Source organism: Poeciliopsis prolifica, unplaced genomic scaffold (genome assembly GCF_027474105.1).
Source record: "Poeciliopsis prolifica strain line A6 unplaced genomic scaffold, Auburn_PproV2 SCAFFOLD023, whole genome shotgun sequence".
Classification (NCBI taxonomy): Eukaryota; Metazoa; Chordata; class Actinopteri; order Cyprinodontiformes; family Poeciliidae; genus Poeciliopsis; species Poeciliopsis prolifica.
The window spans coordinates 239553-259401 of NW_026562398.1; the positions used below are offsets into that span (position 1 = coordinate 239553).

The 19849-nt window shown below is 37.4% G+C and overlaps 1 protein-coding gene across 1 annotated transcript in view; it reads right to left on the reverse strand.

Moving 5' to 3' along the window:
* The window catches only part of LOC129370194 (ERC protein 2-like), a 150278-nt gene that overhangs the window by 121838 nt on the left and 8591 nt on the right, over positions 1 to 19849 (reverse strand). The window contains exons 5-7 of the mRNA XM_055045958.1: positions 10926 to 11081; positions 8112 to 8204; positions 7179 to 7346 (exon numbers count right to left, since the gene is read on the reverse strand). Of these exons, the coding sequence (XP_054901933.1) occupies positions 7179 to 7346; positions 8112 to 8204; positions 10926 to 11081 (417 nt within the window). The remainder of the gene's footprint in view (positions 1 to 7178; positions 7347 to 8111; positions 8205 to 10925; positions 11082 to 19849) is intronic.

Genomic DNA, 19849 nt, shown 5'->3' on the forward strand with positions numbered 1-19849 from the left:
AAATAAAATTTGATTGATTGATTGATTGATTAAATTTAACATGTCAAGACTTTTTTAAAGAAGACAACTAAGAATTTATAATAAATATGTAGGCAAATGTGTTTTTAAAGAACCACAATTTTACTTCTATATTTAGGGATTAAAACATCCATTCATTTTCTATATTCACCCTTGTCCCTAATGAGGTCGGGAAGTGTGCTGGTGCCTATTTCCAGTGAACGTTTCTAGACAGGTCGCCAGTCTGTCGCAGAGGACTAAAACAAAGATTACCATAAAGCTTTTGCAAAGAGGATGGATTAATTTTCTACAATGGAATGTTGATATGTGTTGAAAATTATGTTTAAAAAAGCATATGGTTTCTAAAGAGAATTTATTTTAAGAAGTATAATTGTCATGTTCTGTTCTGGAATTTCAAGAAAAAAAACTGCTCAAGCCTACATTTTTGTGTTATATACATATGTTTTAAAACATTTGTCATATTATTCAAAGTTATTAACAGATACTGTATATGGGAAAATAACAGATACAGAAAGTGAAATACACTGTAGTTTGAGCTAAGGGTAGTATAAATATATCCATAAGTGGTTTTATGTTTTATTGAATAAAACATATTGAATAAAACATATTCAACCCTAACCCTAACCCTAAAAGGGTTAGGGTTAGGCCTTTTAGGCATAAAATGACATAAAATTCAACTCAACTATCAAGAAAGACCTGAAAAAGTTTCATTAGTGAAGTCCCACTCACTTTTTCAGTCTATTAGTATACTAAAGTGTGAGTTTTTCCAGGGCCTTGTGCTGATACTTCTCCCACTTTGAACATATTCACTGCAGATCACTCAAGGATTACATCTTAAGTTGAACTAACAAGTAAATACTATGGAAGATTCCTTCTAACCTCCACCTGCCAACCCAGACATGACAACATCAGGTCGCATCTGTGCGGAAATTAGGGCCATTCCCTGTCCTCAGGCTAAGGCTGTGTGTCATTTGAGGAGTGTCTTAAAAGTTGAGCTAAGGAAACAGACTGAGCTCTGATCAGGAATTACATAAAGGGACAAATCACCTGAGGGGCCAGCAAAGGATAATAAGCGGATGTGAACTGCCTCACAGCAGGGTCTGTAGGGTGGAGAGAGAGAGGTATGGCTGCCTTGAATACTGCAACATCTGTTGATAAAATGTTTGTAATGCAGCTGTCTGCCCACAGGCTACACAAAAGCAGCATGGAAAAGTACAGAGGTTACTAGAAAAAAAAGCAGGGAAAAAATGACACATTCGGACAATTAAAAAAAACACCCTAGAACGTCATCATTGTCCAAGAGGGACTGTATGATTTCCTCCAAAGGTCAGTCATTTTGTTACAAAATGGGTGGATTAATAAATGATAATCCACCTATTAATTAGTGTGCTATTCACACTGATTACATTCACACTAACTAACTCCACAAAGGTGTCGTAACACATTTTGAATCCTCTAATCATTATCAACAAACAAGACGCGCATAGGCTACACCAATGTAAATGAAGACTTGCTGAATAGCTCTTCCTCATTAACATTTTTTAAAATTATAATTCAGACTATTTCCAGATGCAGATGCCAGTATCTACATCTTCTTTTCAAAGAATCTCCACCTTCACACAAATTCATATTTCTGGCCATTTTTCTGTGTAGTATGAAAACAGTCTACATGTAGGGGGCAGAACAGATCTTTAATTTGAAAGTGAACATTGTACAGAATTGTTTAACTTAGAATGCTATAATAGTAACAGTTGGAAACAATGGCATGCCATAATCTTTTGACATAGTATACATTTTCTAACTCCCCTGATAAGAATGCGCAAAACATTTATGAAAAATATATTTTTTGAGAGGCATAAATCCAGAATTTTTATAATAGTCACAACTTGTTAAAATCAATCACCCTCATATAAATCAATCACGCCTCTCGCCACTTGACCTCTGGAGAGAAGCACCAGTAACCCTCGCAACCCCACTAGGGATAAGCGTGTAAGGTACTGAATGGATGGAAATGTTTTTGGGTTTTTTTTATGGGCCAAAGTATTAATCTATTTTAAGATACATTGGAAATCCTTATCGGGGTGCAAAACATGTTTTTATGTAGGCTAACACTGATAACTGCATGTACTTACTGTATCTCATTCTCTGTACAAACCATTAAATATCTCATCTGCATGATGACCCCAGTTACTCCATTTTATGGCTTTTCCACATAGCCTCTGAAGAACATGCAGGGTCTTTATTTTGGAACATATCATGTTTGTTCTAGTCAGCTCAGTGGTGTGCTATTCACACTAAATTCCAAACCACACCAATCCAAGAACTCAAAATCATGCAGTTGGGCCTGAGAACGGTGACCATGGTCTGGCAAGTTTGAATGAAGTCATGTTAAAACTGCCCCGCAACACTTGGGACTCATTAGAAGAGCTCCAAAACTCAGTGTGCAACTTATCATTAGTGGTCAATCTGAGCTAAAGATAGAGCAGAAGTTTTCCAACCTCAATCTACAAGTCCATTTTCATTTCATAAAGCCCTCACCTATGCTTCCATTTCTATCTGCTTGTTATTCTAATATTGTAAACAGCTGTGGGCTAGTTATGGGGAGAGAAGAAGAACAAATATTGTAGAAATTGGGAGAGAACCAGATGGAGGTGGAGACAATCTGGATGGGAGAAGCAAAAACAAATGAGGCCAGAAGAAAGAACACACCAGGGGCACAATCCATGGTGTACCACAACCAGGTTGAAACCACATCTTTTCTCTGCCTCACTAGCAACATGAACCATCAATCAGCAGAGAGAACAAGGAAAGATCAACAATGAAAGACCAGCAGGGACCACAGTATGTTGTACCATTGCATAATTCACTGACAAAAGCCTACAAACACCTCCATCTATTAAGCTGCTCAAACATCTCACTTTCACTTCCTCTTGTCACTCCATCAGTCTGTGAATTATTCCCTCTCGCACTTTTATTCTCTTCTTGTTTTTGCTATCCATCATTGTCGCTGTGGTCAATGTTAGCAAATTATTCGACTCATTTATAGCTTTTTCGAGTCATTGCATTTCAACCTCAAAAACAAAACTCAGTAGAATGTAGAATGTGTCCTCTGGCAGACACACAGGAAATGCTAGTGATGAAAGAGTGAAAACAAGAACGCCAAAGTCACACTGAAACATTGAATGGAAATATCGACATAAATAATGCAAAAACAACATATTGTAAGAGACTCAGGGATACATTTTTTCTTTAACACTCAGATAGGTTTCACAAAACTTAATAAAACTCTTCTTTTCAAAATTCTAGGCATGAAAGTTGAAAAACTCTACGAGACGAGAGGTGTGAGTCTGAAACGTCATTTGCTTAAAGAGAATGGGAATCAACTTAATCTTCTTTGAATAATTACTGTCATCAACAGTGGTAATGGTGAAATCTGTACAAGATATGCCCTGTATTTCACTTTCCTGGTGTGTAAGCATCATGTGAAAAAAATAGATATTTCTTTAAGAAGAACATTAACCATGTGTTATTCTATTTTATTTGTATCTCTGGTTAGAAGCAAAAGCTTAAATTCTTCCTTCCTGAGTTATTTATATTGCTGGATCAGACTCTGATAATGACTTGAGTCAAATACAAGTCTTGCATTTCTGTCAGTGAGTGGCCGCTTGCAAAAATACCAGGTTTATAAAATGAACCTGTAAATCAAAAGGAATTTCTATTATTTGAGATTTTCAAATTTTATCTTAATCTTTGCATCAACAACATTATTGTAGTAACAACATTGTTGCTTTTCAAAGATGAAGAGTACATAATATCTACAGAGAACATGGGCAGATACACCTACTAAGGTCTCTTTATCAGTAAACTTGAGGTAAGTTAAACTTACAATCCTTTAAGACAATCTTCTACAAATAGTCATCACATTGAAAACAATCTTTGAGCTGAAAACTGAAACCAGGTCAAACTCTTCTGGTAGTGTAGCTCTGAGATGTTCTTTAGTTCTCAGGACTTGTTAAATATGCAGGAAGGTCTGTGACAGGTTACCTGATCTGGTAGAGTATCATTACAGCGCTGCATTGTCCTGCTCAGGGCATGAAAGGCACATACACATCTTACTGTATTAAAGAGTTAAATTTCCACAGACTGGAAGACCAACCCAGCTCCCACAACAGTGTGCACTCATTATTTTCCACATTTTCCAGTTATCTGAAGGCAGACTCAATCACACCCATTTAGAGGCTGTTCTTAACTTTGACTGACAAATAAATATGCATCCATTTTCTCATTCCATTGCATACAGTGGCTTCTCTGTTCTGAGGCCAACTATTTCTTAGTCTCATCCTGATGGGAACTGCTTTTACAGTGTCACTGATAAAAAGCAGCTTGGCTTTGGAACATACCAGTCACTAGCTATCATGGTTAAAGTCAGCTAAATGAACAATGTGCACTTTTTTTAGATACGTCTAATCCAGTAGTTTTGTAACTTTGAAAAGGCTGGTCTGAAAGTGGAAGATCCAGTACGACAGTACTACACTGGCTGGATGTAAGTACTGAATGAGAAGGGAATCCTGGAAGAAAGGCTGTTCTCTCTCTGAATGACAGACAGGCAGCAGAGGAATGCATTCCAACAACTGGCTCACTACAGCACACTAAAGATCTTCAGTCATCCTCCAGTTTGCCCACTTAGTTGAGGAAACCCGAGTCATTCCAAAATGGGGGGAAGAAATGCCACTTCAATAGTAAGAAAAATTACTCCAGTCCAGAGATGAGAAGCAAGTAATCAGACCTGACAATGTGTTTTTCTGTGCTTATGGGGTTGTGTGTGCACAGCTGTATGTTTGTGTATTTGTGATCTGGATCTAATTACAGGTCCTTGGCAGTGAGAAGTGAGAAGAAATGGCAAAAAATGCTGTGATGCACCCAAAATCAGAATTATTGTAGCTGTTTCTCTTCTTACCCTGAAATCGCAGGCCAAACCTCAAAGAAACATATGTGCATATTCAATAATATGTTAGTGATAGTCCATGTAACACTTATCCTTATTCTAGCTCTGGCTTTATCTTAATGATAATACTCTAAACTGGTCCCACTAAGTAACAGTTATTTAACATTTAGAGTACGGAATGTCAAAATTTGCAAATTTTCCAAAAACATTTTGCCCAAAAAGTTAATTACATAGAAATGTTTATTCAAATTAGAAAGGGTATGGAGAACATAGTGTGACTAAAACTACAATTGTAATGCCATTGAGCCAACCAAAACAAAGCAATATGACTGACAAAAACACGGCAGGTGGTGGGAAAACATTTTTTGTGCCATGAAACCACAAAAACATGAACCGTATATCCTCCCTTTGCAGGCAATTTATTGTCTTCGCAGCTTCGCAGGGTTTACAAAAGGACCGCTGGGATGACAGCTGGCTCTACAACACTTTTTTTTCTCATAATAAATTCCAGTTAAAACAATGAAGGAAAATATATTTTACGTTACTTTACTATAAACACCATTGCTTGACTTCCTTGTGTAGCATTTTCATAATTTAGGTTTCTTTTATGTGCATAAAATTTTTCTGGGTTTAAAAAAGTGACATTGTGACCATGCAATGACAAACAGATAGAGTTGTGGGAATTTAAAAACAATATCAACAATATCAATAGATGAGTATGACCCAAAAACTTACTTACAAAGCTCACAGTACTAAAGAATGGAAGGTCCTGGGACTAGGGCTGTATATGCAAGATATTTTTCACAGACTAGTGATTAATGATTAGCAGCATATCCTAACTTTTTTTTCTGACAGAATAAACTTGTGGTTGAAACAAGATCAAATACTAATTTCATATTACTGTGATTCTTGGAGACTGGGCTCAACCCAAAGAAGCTACAGGAAGCCCCATCTCTGTGAGAAAACCACCTATGGAGATAATGACTAGTGGCAAAATCTTTCTCTAATGTTCTACTTTAGTTAAATCATGAAAGAAAAATAGTGAACACGAGCACAAAATGAAAAGGGATTGTAATGTTCCTGTTATCAACTCCATTTAAAATCTTTGAACAGGAAGAAAATATATATTCAAAGTTGGCCTTTATTTTCATCTCAGCACACCTGCTCCTTTTCGTGACCACATTCTGAATGGTTGATTGGTAAAAGCTGTGCAGAGACAAAATGATGGATGAATACTTTTCGAAGAATTCACAATTGTAAGTCTCAGTGCAGCAGGTGTCCCCAGAGCAAAATTCTGTCATGGTGACAAACATTTCTCAAAATTGCAACATTGCTTTTAAGGCTGGTAAACATGAAGACACAGAAAACCACCCACTGAAAAGTATTTATTTTAAGTATGATGTATTCACCAAAGAGCAAAAGCTGAAATCCTTTGCACATGTATCAACAATTAAGCCTCATTTTGGCTCAAATTGCTTCCTGCGATGATGAGTTGACATAGTTAGCAGGCTGCTCTCAACTGCCAGTGATATGAAGTCTCGGTTTCAAGTCAAGAGAGTGACATGAAAAAATGCAACTTGGTCAAATACACACACTCAACACAAACATTTCACATTCATGCTTCCTCCACCACACCACAATCAACCCCTTTTCCTCCCCAAAATGATGATAAAATGATTAAAGGTGAAGAGCCTATAACACTTCAAACATGAGTAAAAGCTGCCAGTTTTCTTCAGCCTGCTGACTGACCCACCCACATGTACAAATGTGGTGGTGTAGAAAATAGCTTTCCACCCACCTCTATATGCCCATAAGAAAAGCAGAAAGGCTTATGGGAAAAAGTTGAGAGACCTTAACTGCCAATTTGTTTCTGTCAAAACAAAATACACTGAAGCATCTCGAATTCAACCATTTCACTGTCTCATCTCTAATTTTGCATGAATAAACAAAGGATTTTCCCTAAATAATACATTTAGGAAATGTATTATTTAAAAAAAAAACAACTAGTGAAATATGAAAGCACAATATTAACACTTAAAATGGAACATTTGATTCCTGCTGATAACTAATTACTTCCAATTCATCCAGATCTTAATAAATTAGTAACATAGCATTATTAAGTTTTCTTTCTATTAGTGTGTTTATTTCTGTTGCAGAAACCTGTGCATAACAGCATTTACATACTACTTGCACCAAGTATTTTAGAAACACTCACCTCTGTCTGCAGTGTGTTGGCGCGCTGCTCCTTGGCACTGAGCGACTCTTTTAGCACCTCGATGTGTTGCTTGTAGTCCGAGTTCTGATTGGTCAGTGTTTCTAGTTTGGTTTGCAGGGCCTGCATCTCTGACTCCTTCCTATTCAGCTCCTGCTTCAGCTGCTCTATCTGATAATCACACAAAACAAAATACATTATTACATTTAGAAAAATCTAATTTTAGTTATTTCTGAATGAAGGGGAAGACATAATATATTTTTCAAAGCTTATCCTCAACTTTAAAAAGGTCTATTTAGTACAACACCCAGGCATTTTAAAAACACAATGTGTCAAATTATGTTGTAGCCATTCAGTATTATAATGTTATTACAACCTTACTCGGGAGTCCTTGTTCAGTTGAATTCAAATGCTAAGCTGGACAGCCGAAAAGCAGGAAATCATCAAGAGAAACAGATTGGCTGGCTTACAAAAACTATAGATACCATAACAAAACACCACACAGCAAATTAAATCCACCAAAAAAGGGAGGTTTCTTTGCCAAGTAGACTGATGTACAGAAGACTGGAATTTGACTGGTGCCAGAAATGCACAGAGTTGTTTTAAAAGTGAGATTACTCAAACTAAGTAAGCAGAGTTCACCACATAAAAATGAAAGTCAGACCGAACCACACCATGTGTAAAAACCTACAGGCACAGAATGATCCCCAAGGATCCATGAAGTTAAAACAGAGGCACAGTAAACTGTGAAATTAGGAAAATGTTTGCCAGGCGACTTCAGAGATGTGACAGGATGAAACATGAAGAGCAAAAAATTATTCAGAAAGGAAGCACAAGACTTGATGTTTAAATTTAAAACAGAAAATAGATATTTTAAACATTAGCTAGCCAATGAAGGAAACGATCTAAAAGTAAAGAGGCTAATAAAATGAGTACTTCTTCTTGTTCTGTGATCCAAGGCAGTTGAGTGGGCATGAGGAAGGTAGGAGCTGGTCTGATGGAAGACACACATGGTGACAATGTCTGCTCCTACGGAAACACAGAGACAAGACGACAGCAACTACTAAGCTAAAAGTCTAATTGTGTGTGCAGACACAATCTTCTGAATCACACAGATCAGACTTTTGAAGTAAACCTCTACAAAAGTCGCTCAGCCACTTAAAGAGCTCATTTACCAAACTATATTACTCAATAGTTTTATAGCACTTAACCAGATCAAAGTCAAGGGAGGAGAACGGGTAAGTCAGGGACAATGCCCTCTCCAATTTCTTTAACAACAGTTGCACCTCAATGGCACTCACCACCACAGCTGAAACACCAGGAACCCAAACACTTCAAGGATATAGAATGAATCTGTGCATTGCTGCATGTGTGGTGACTTTCTGTTTCTCTGTGTGACTGTACGCAGAAAGATGAGACATGCAAAAGCAAGCTAGAGCCATCACTGTGATGTATATCATGGGTGAAGAGAGAACTCCCCTTCTCTGTTCCTCTGCCGTTGTAAGCTCACATTCGTCTGTCAGAGCCCCATTCATAAAAACATCTCTTTTATGATTGCATCTGGAACTTCCCCCGATTCAATGACAAACGAGCCCATACAAAGAGCACCATTAATGAGTCCGAGAGAAACCTTTTCACATGTAAGCACGATTCATGGGCCTCAGCCATCAAAGTAGAATAAATAGCCATCACAGCTATACGGACAGAAACTCTGTGAAACTTGAGACCTAATTCCAAACAAGGATTCTGACCATATGTTAAATGGATTGCTTTAATAACATACTTTTTCAGTGTCATAGACCACTGAAAACATCTTAAACCAGGGGCCACATTTATCCATTTAAACGTGTTTCACATAGTGCGTTTTCTGCTACAAATATATAAACTGATGACACATTCTACACTCTCCAAAGATTTATTTTCCATCAAGTGACCTCACCAACCTATGGAATCTCCAAAAATATTCTAGTCTCTGTTTAATTTTGTGTATGTCGTCCAGTGCACATTTGAATGCAAAAAGAAAATCAGCAGTCAGCCATACAAAGAGAAATCTTTCTCAAGCCTTTCCTAAGTGCAGAACAGGATGATTCACATAAAGCCGATAGTTCATGAGTGTGTTCCATCAAACATGTTCTCACTTTAAATACGAGAGACCTGATACCACTCCCGCCCCCAAACACCCACAAATTTGGGTACCTGTCTTGTGTTTCTTAGGAATACCAAGACACTCCACATTCAGAGAATTACTTCCCAGAATTATACTTAATAAATCTGACAATATAGGATATATAACAGTCTAGCTATACCAGGCTGCCACAGTTTCTTTTTGGGAAAGTAAAAAAAAAATCTTAGCATAAACCAGAGATGACATAATCATTAAATATTCGTACCACTGTTACATAATTTGCACAAGCTCTGCTCAAGTGTCTCAGCAGTTGCTCAATAATTAATTCCAGAGTATGTTTTTCAGATGCTATGCCTGGACTTAAAGAGGCTCCAAGTCTTCACCTCACAATTATTGGAAACCGTAAAACCAGACACTGACTTCAGAGTCAGTGTGAACTGATTCAGTAGCACAATGCATACTTTAGACCAGGGCTCCTCAAATCCAGGACTTGAGGGCCGGTGCTCACCAATATTTAGATGAGCTCCTGGTTCAAAACACCTTAATCAAACAGCTGTCCTGATTATTTGATTCAGTTGTGTTGAAACAGAGGATGGTTTTGAGGTTGGAATGAAAGGCATAAAGCCAATGCACAGAAGCCATTCAAAACATTGGTACATACACCATGCAATTCGCCTGCTGAAATTAAAACTGAACCTCAGAATAGGGAAAGAAAAAGAATTTAAGTGACTATGAACATGTAATTTCGGAAACTGCTGAACTACTGGGAATACAGAAACATCAGTGAGTGGCAGTTGTTTAGGTAAAGACAGCAGACAACACAAGAGAATTAGTACAGCTGGTGTGAGGAGAAAGAATAGCAGCAGTTGTTCAAATATCTACTTGTCACAACTAAAGTATTGGCAATACAAAATAAGAACATTTAATGTGTTACCTTCAGTCAGACGTTTCTTTAGATGCACATTAAAACTCACAATAGCTGGAGATCACTCCTGCCCACAGCCAGAAATATCCACAAAGACTTTTTAAAGAAACTTGGAGAACATAGGTTGCAGCAACATTTAATATCTCTTTAGAATGAAGAAAGTATTTGGTGAATTTGAATTTAATGGAATCACAAAGCACTAACAATCTCAAATTGGATTAGTAAGTTTCTTGCACACCAATGGGCTCCATGGTAGAGTACCTTTAGAATCTGGTAAAACAAAAACAGTCACATCATGGATGAAGGAACTACACGATGTTTGCCAATTTGGGCCAAAATATTAATGGCATGTTCCAGATACATAATAGCAAATCTTGCTCAGTTAAATGAAGTTCTGAAGGAGGGAGGTTCTCAAGCTCTACCCAATAAACACTGATTATACTATACATACTCCATGTATCACAAAGCATAATGTTTCACAAAATGCGTTTGATTTCTTCATATCAATTCCCACATAAAACACGATTTTCAATACATCATAAATATAGCAAGACAACAGCTCAACAGAAGCCTAAAACAACCATATATTAGAGAAATATGACATGCTTGTGAACAACTGCTCATGTACTGATGATGTAACATGCATCACTCAAATCATGCAGCATGACGCCGGCTGGTGTGGCATGCAAAGAGTTTCTACCTTATTTTTCATAAATTTAGAGTGGCTCTTGTAGACTTCCACCTGCTTGAGTTCATCCTGCCTTTCATCAGGGTGCAACAGGCCGGTGGTTTTTAGCATCTGGACCTCATCCTCTAAGTCTCTGATGTTTCTCTCCAGGGAAGAGATCTTGGTGTCCTGCACCAGCAAAGGTATTTTTGGTACAGAATCAGCAGGAATACGACTCAGACACGAGATTTGATTGCAGAAGAGTCTAAGATGAAAACTATCCAAAGTTATTTGCACCTAAAACTTTTATACAAACAGAAATATGATCAATATTAGGTTGTTTATTTAAAGACCTCAGAAGGGGTCAGAAGTTTACATAAACTATTCATGAATTCAAATGGCACAGCAGGTTTACATAAACCCAATATAGATGTTGTATAATCATTAAACCCTGTGAAGAAAAAATAACAAAATACGCTTAAATGAAATCATTATAGCCAAACATTTATTTGAAATTTGTGATCATAAGTGTTTGTAAATTTTTGGTCACAATTGTCCAGCCTAATATCAGATCCAAATTTGACCAAAAATAGATTTAAAAAATGTAAAAGATAAATGCATACATCTGCAAACAGCTCAAGACAAAAAATAAGTTAGTTTCCATGATTGAACAGTCTGTCATGAACAAGTCGTGAGCTTGTATAGTTGCATGGATTTAGACAAGCATTAAACTCTAAACTTTAAAAAAGAAGAGAAACATAATTAAATAACTGGAAGCAGACTGTTCAGTGCCATCAGCACAAACCACAGGCAGAGATGTAGACATTTGACCACTATTACATCCTCTGACATCAGCCCTGCAAACCACACTGTGCTGCATATGTTTCTAAAAGCACAAGGGCAGATCAAGCAGGAACACATAAAGGTGCATATTAAATTACTGAAACAAACACACTAGAGTGTACACTTGGGCAGATGCTTTTTGGATTGCCAGGAAAACAGTAACACACTAGCTATGCTCTCTGCATTATAAATAATATGTCCAACTTCCATTGGAAGATAAAAAAAATAAATAAAAGGCACAACAAAGACACAGTGCTCATTACTAAAATTAACTTGACATGCAGAAGGATGGCTGTCAATTAAAAGTTGAACTCCAAAATATCCAAAATAAAAACAAGCAATGGTAGGTGACATTGCTGCACCACAACTCAGAAGGATTTAGGGAAAGAGGCTAAAAGTCATAACAGAAAACAGTTGTCTATGTCAAATGAACTGAAAGAGAAACACATGAGAGCTAATACAGTACCTGCCAGACAACATCAGGATCAAAACAGAAAGAAGCGTTTGTGTTCTGCAATTACAAAGCATAAATTTACACATCTTAAAACAAGCAGCACATTAAAGACTAAAACAAAGACAGGTCAGATACTTTAAATGAGGTAAGTTTTATACTAGCAGCATTGCATCTATTTTTTCCACTTCAAGTGTGTCATAGGCTTTTCTGCTTCTATTTCCAAATAACTCAGCCAGATTTACCTTTGGTATTTGCTATTTTTGTTTGCTTTCTGTGTACAACCCTGCTGGGCTCTTAATAGGTGGAAAAGTCACAAAGTATGTGTAAAAAATAACTGTGGCTTTGAGGTAGGGAAATCGCTTTTGGAACAAGTGCTTTGCTGAAGGAACACTAAATTGTGTGGGGGGGATTACTCAAAGACACATGTGGAGTCAACTGCATTTTTCACAGCAGTAACAGCTTCAAAAGGCTGATATGAGAGTGAAAGCTTCCATATGTGACATTTGAAACAAACTGAATAAGTGCTTAACTCTGCAAGTGCCAATATTGGGCATTGCAGCTATAGTAAGACATAATAGGATGATATTCATTTAACTGTTAATCAGGATACAATGCATGCACTAGATGTGCTGGTATTTAACGTCAATGCAGATTTTCTACTCTATTCAGGCTGAAGCAGGAGCATGCAACAGAAGTGAACTACTGTCACAGATAATAAAAAAAAGAAAAACAACTTCACTCACTGCCAAAAGGAAAACAAATTTTTATCACTAACGAAGAGCTGAGAAGTGGCACATTATCACTGAAAATCACTGCCTTCTTATAGATTTTCTCAGTCCTACCTTCATATCAATGACAGTTTGCAGAGTTCTGCTCTTAGCCGGATCAGCCGGGAGCTGGTTACGCCGATGGAGCTCCGGGGGAGGGACCCGGTAGAAGCAAGCCTGACGGCTCATCATCTTTAGCTTTTTCTAATACCCACAGCTTCAAAGCCACTTGCAAAGAAACACTGATAAATCTCACTGGCTCCTTCCTTTTGGCTCCTCAGGTTGTGTTTTCTTTAAAAATGTTATAAAATCCATTGCTGTGCTTCCATAGAGAGTCAATAAAACTTTTCCTATGATCTTTAGTCGAGTCCCTGATGTTATACTCGCCAAAGGATGATTTCTATCTCAGAAGAGGCTGGATGGATTTTTCTGCCAGGTCTATATCAGATTCTTTTTCTGTTTGCTAGCGGGTAGTAGAAGGCACCTTCAGGTTTAGGACGAATGAATCAGTCTCGACTACACTTTTCGGCATGAATCTCCAATTTTTTTTCTCCCACTTGTTTTCACTGTTTCTCTTGCAGATGTCTCTGGCATGCTGAAGCTTGTGCTAGGCAACAGTTTCTGCCAGCACATGCGCTAAGCTTTTTCTATCAATAATTAACGGTAGCACTGACCTGCAGCAATGCCTACACAAAGCCATGAACGACATTCAAGCTACAGGCACACACAAAAGCACACATCCTGGCACATGAAATGTTGCTCTGAAAATGCCTTGTTACTCCACTGTTTTATAGAGATTTTAATACAGACTGTGACAGCACTAACACAAAGTGCATTCCATTTTAAAGGGAAGACATCTGTTACTTTCTGAATACATTTTCATTCAGCAAGGAGAACACGTGCAAACCTTTCTTGAAAAGATTACACAAACAAAATCAAATGTATTCAGACATAGATACTGGAGGTCAGGATTTACTTGGACTTGGACAGAGGTATCAGTACGTTATAATTTACCTTACCTTTCTGTCAAAGACTGTGCATAAATTTTACGTCCTTCAAAAATTTATTTCCCTCAGAGAAGGAAATTAAGTCATGTCATCTAAGGCTATCGTCTCAGTTCCACATACGTCAGAGCTGAGGACATGGACAGAACAGAATCAAATGCAACACTTCAACACTGACTGAAGTGTTCAATTCTGGCCTTGATGCAATGGTGTTAAGTGTGCCAAACACAAAACATGTCATGCAGTTACATGTAAAACGCAACAGGACAGACATACAGGTGAAATTAGACATTCTTTAATTTAGGTTAAAAAATTTAAATGATCTAATATTGAAAAGTATTCTACAGCAGGAAAAGTCTAATTTAAATGACAGCTCATCATTTCAACAAAGGGCATCATATTTCAGTTTTAAATACTGATTTTTATGCACAATGCTGAAATTGCAAGGAGCCTCAATATCTATAGTTGCAAAATGGGCTCAAGTTATCACTCCTCCTCCAACATCACGTTTGACATCATCATACAAGGTTCATGCTGTTAGGCTGTGTTTGCACCAAACATTTTGCAGTATATTATAAATAAATGTTATAAATTTGATATGATTCAAGCAAAAGGGTGTTAGAAACAAAATATATGGATCTAGAGAGCAATACAAAGTGCTATATTATTCAATATGTACAATATACTTTGCCATCAATGCTAATTATAAACATCAAGCCAGAAACATTTCTTAGAATTGTATCCATTTGTTCTCCCACCATCATCCACCCACCCACTTTTCACAAATCATTAAAGTGGACCACAACCAAATACTTTTCATGCAAGCTTTTATTTTAAAACAAACTGTAGCACTGGCCAGCTAAGCACTTGGAAAGGGAAAATGATTTATTGTTTAATGTGGAAGACTGTTACATCAATCACAAATTTTATTGCAGCTGCATGCTTGGCTTCATAACCATAACAGACTATTACATATTTATTTACTTTTATATGTCTCAAAAGGGAGACAGGACTTAAATATATAATCGGTTTACGTTGCTGCTGGCCCTATAAAATAAAAGAAATATTCTAAACGTTACCAAGCAGTAAAATATAACTGAATTTTTACACTGTTAAGCAATCAGTGAATCCTTACTTCAAACACATAAAAGATTTAAAGCATATAGTCAGTAAACATACTCCTGAGCAGTTTCTCAAAGCAATCGTAAACTCAGAGGAAGTCTGTCTTCCTGAGAAACAAAGAATGGCTGTAAGGCCTCCAATCACTAGGTGACAGCTGTCCTCAAGCTAATCAACATGTAGAAGAAGTAAGCAACACAGTCACACCATAGACATTATATATGGTGATACCATTGCTGTGGATGATCTAGAGAAGTTCCTGACAGTGAAATGAAAAGCAGCGGCAGGGCCAAGTGATGATAGTCGACAGAAAAGACAAGGAAATACGATGAAGCCTAAATAACCCTTAAGCATATAGCATGTTCCAAGTTGGCCCAATAAGATGTATTTTGACTTCAGAATTTTCAAACATTTAAGTTAATAAAAATGTAACAATGTTAAAGTTTTATGTGTTTGATTTAAGCTGCAATGTTTGTGTAACATACATTAATGACAAAAAAATTACTTAATCTTTGAGGTACCCCAAAACTTGAGGCCCTGGACTACTGCCCCTGAAAGCCCTTAGATTTTGAGTGAGCAAAATTTTGTGCATATTTCATAAAATAAAATAACTGAGAGCTTCTTGTGTAAGGCATGAGTACAGAAGAATGTAGGCCTAAAGAGGTACCAACCAGGACAAGCTTTCCATCAAATAAATGAAACAAAAGGAGGAAAATAAAGAGAGAACAAGGAAAACTAAAAAATAGGCATAATTAAAATTAAGGGTAAGAAGTAAGCAAAACAAAACAAAATTGGAAAAAGATTGGAAAAATAAGGATCTGCTGACATGAACTTCCAATTCCAACATGTTAGCACTGAAGAGTTTAAAAACCAACATTTCTGAAGCTTCATCAATGTTTTCAGAGGAAAGAGCAGATAGAGAGGAGCTGCCAAAACAAGCAGAATGAGTTTTGAAACCAGGGGAGTCGTAAGTGCTTGCTTGCTTCTTTTTAACAGCAGAGCAATATACTCAACCTTCCTGATCCCACACTGAGATGTCTTCACATGAAATAGGGACCCTTACTCTCCTTAGAGCCCCTACAGAACATATGACAACATCACTATATGTAAGAATATATAAATGCCAAAGCAGAAATCTCACAGCAAGAGTGTATGTTTATGTGTGTATGCCTTTGGCAGTAGGTCAGGGCTGGGCAGGATAAGACCAGTGGTGCTGCTGTTATTATTGGGTCTGCAGGGACCTGGCGGCTAGGGAGAGTCAATTAGACCCAGATTTATGCCTCTCAGCATGCATATATGTGTGTGTTTGTGTGTCCCATCGCACATAACTTTGCTTTGCAAGTGCATGTAATCGCCACAGCAGCTAAACTCTAACTGAACAGTGCCACTTTGTGGTCACTTTTAGTACTGCAAGAATTTACATTTTACACCACTTTGGTACAAAATTAAAAATCAGTTTAAAATAAAGAAATTTAATATTTATGTTACTTCTTCTGACACCATGCACTAATATTATCTTGGTAAGGTTAAATAGATAGCACGCATGATAATATGACCTTACCTACATCCCCTAGCTGCTTCTTTTTCTGCTTCTTGTACATTAATGGTGCTCAGGTTCAGTCTGAGAGAAATACCATCCTGCAATTTTAGATACATTCCTGATCTTGAACACCTGTGTCAAAAGGCTAAATTTCCACAAATGTTATAAGTAACTCAGCTCTGCAGAAGCTTGGTAGAGAGCCACTCATATGATCCAGGGGTGTTAGATAATGGACGTATCTAAAAGTTGCAGGGTGATAGCTCTTCAGGACTAGACTTGAGCACCCTGACCTAAACCATCCTCTACAGATGTAGGCCTACATCAAAAGTGATCAAGCAGTGTTACAGTGTTAATGTAATTATGACCTGGGAATTTCTTCACATTTTACCACATTACAGCAACAAGGGTCAATGTGTCTTATTGCAAAAGACCAACCCAAAGATGCTATAAAATGTGGCCCAGATTTATATTCAGTCTTCTACACTCTGAACCCTTTATTTAAAATCCAGCACAAACAATATTGTCAGGAGTCAGGTAGTTAGCTAATGGATGCACCTGAGTGTAATTTAATTTCCGCATAAATGCAACTGTGGTGTAAAGGCTTCAGAATGGTTTGAATATAAGATAAAAACAACTAAAGAACATGCTAGACAGGTCAGACATATAGTCTGGTTAGATTTTCATTTCAAGAAGTGCCTGTGGTAACCATGCTAACTCTGGAGGAGCTGTAGAAATCTAAGGCACATATGGGACAATCTGTTGACAGGACAATTATTTATTTTTTCCCAGTAGAATGCCACAGTTTAAAGAAAACTATAAGAAGTTCTATCTAAGATTTTCCACAGACAAGTGGAGATGCTCTGATCAGATAGGGCCAAAACAGAACTTTTTTGCCTCTGCACAGCAGCAACATGTCAGGGGTTGCTTATCTTCAGCAGGGGTGATGATGCTGGCCAGAACTGATGAAAAGGTGAACAGAGTGACACCTGTTAGAGGCTGTAAAAAACTGAAGAGGTCCAACTATGACCAGGACACTAAAAATTCAAGTTAAAATTAAATAATTTAGATGAAATGGTATTTATGTTTTAGAATGGTCCAGTCAAAACTCAGGCCTAAATCCAATTGGGAATATGTAGCACTCTCCATCTGATATATCTAAGCAAAAAATTATATATTTTTTCTTCCACTTCAAGGTTAGGGACACATTTGTTTTGATCTGTTAAATACAGTCCTAAGAAAATGCATAGGAGAAAACTAGAGAAAGACTTCAAGGGGTTGAAATTGTTTGAAAGTCACTATACTTCACTATACATCAACTATACATCAACACTGACAGTGATTTCACATCTGGATATGATATGTTATGATAGAATCAAAAGACCATACATTTTTACATACCCTACATCTGAAGCACTACTTCTGTAAAATATTCACCTGAACCTAAGAATAGTATTTCTCCTCTCACCAACAAAAACAATGAGTCATTCTCCCGAAAAATTTTCCAGCAAACTGAAAACAGGAACATTTATTACCCTTGCTTAAACTAAACAAGCACCGTCATTTAAAAGTGAACAACGAGTGCAGTAATGAAAAGCGGTTGGTCTGATTTCCGTTGGTGCTAAACAGAGAACTAAAGTCCCTCTAACTTGCTTCACTGTATGGTCCCTGGCTTGCATTGACCGTGACGTTTGCTAGTGTAACACACAAAGTGAAGCAACCTGTGCCAGACATTAGCTGCTTCTTGTTCTGCACACTTGTTCTTCAAACAGACCAGCCATTCAAAAATTGATACATCAAGCAAAGAGTTTCGAAGGAATCCAACTGCCAAACCTCCTGGCAGTTTCTCAAAGACGTCCCAAAAAGCTTTACAAAGAAACTGACCAACGAGTGCAATAATGAACTCTTCCATTCAGGAGTGAAAACATTTAGTCTTTAAAGTTTTCTTTAAAGAAAGCTTTAAAGACTAAATGTCTTTTAAGTCTTTAAAGTTTTCTTTAAAGGCTAAATGAGCAATAAGTTTAAAGTGGCAGACATAGTTAAATTGCACACATATAGGTATATAAATGCTCCAGCAGAGACCCTATTACCCTTGTCTTCCATGAGGGAAACTTAAAAAAAAGGAAAAAAGCTGAAAGAACAACACTCCCTCTTTTTTCAATCAGGGAGGTCAGAGTGTTTTCTCTCATTAATCATACATTAATATTCAGATAAACACAGCCTGTTTTTCTACTTTAGAAAAACAGAACCTTTCTAGCATGTCTACCTCTCCCTTTGACAGACCACACTTTGCCCTCCTCCTTTGTAGAATACACAGACTATCCGAAGCTGTCAAATGATTTAAAAATAACATGACTATAAGAGTGTGTAAACATGTACTCACGTCTTACGTACAACTCACGGTTAGGTCCCATATATGACAAACAGATACATACACACACACGTCTGCATTAGCATGGCCTAAACCAACCAAAAATCGCATTGGTGGCCAAACTCCAGGCAAGGGTGGATATCCCATCAGAAATCCTTGGAGGGAAATGGTAAGCAGAAAGGATCCAGATGTGTACACACGCTCACACCCACGCACCCATATACACATTCCTTTATTCTGAATGGAGAAAGAAAGTCAAGAACATTACGACACAAACAGTGTTGGAGGCATACACCAACATAGAATACACACTCACACACAGAGCCAGAGATAGGGAAATTAAAGGTTAAGAAGATTTAGAAGTTAAAAATAGATAAGGCAGGAGTCAGGAGCTACAGAGCAGTATCCTGCCAGCCCTCACAGTGGAGGATACACACACCTGTGCTGAAACACCACTTTCTGAACCCACATGCTGTGATAATGTCACATCAGGAGAAATGTCACATCAGGAGAAAAAGATTAACATTTGGATATTTTTGAGGTTCAACATAATCCTAATTCATTTAATATTCATTCCTTTCATTTCAGAAAAAAGCCAAATGCAATGCTGGCTGCACTGCAACTGACAAATGATCAGCAGCTATATATGCAACATGTGCATGCTCTTGAACAAGCATGGACACCCACTCACGCACCAACACACACACAACACGAGATTGTAAAACTGCATGGCTGAACATGAGCTTAGAGCTCTCCGTATGTTAATCTGGTCCATTGATAAGACCTGCTGAGCTGCTTTCTGCTCTAACACCACACAAAAAATATACTGAAAAACAGGTACATGCACAAATACACAAAACCA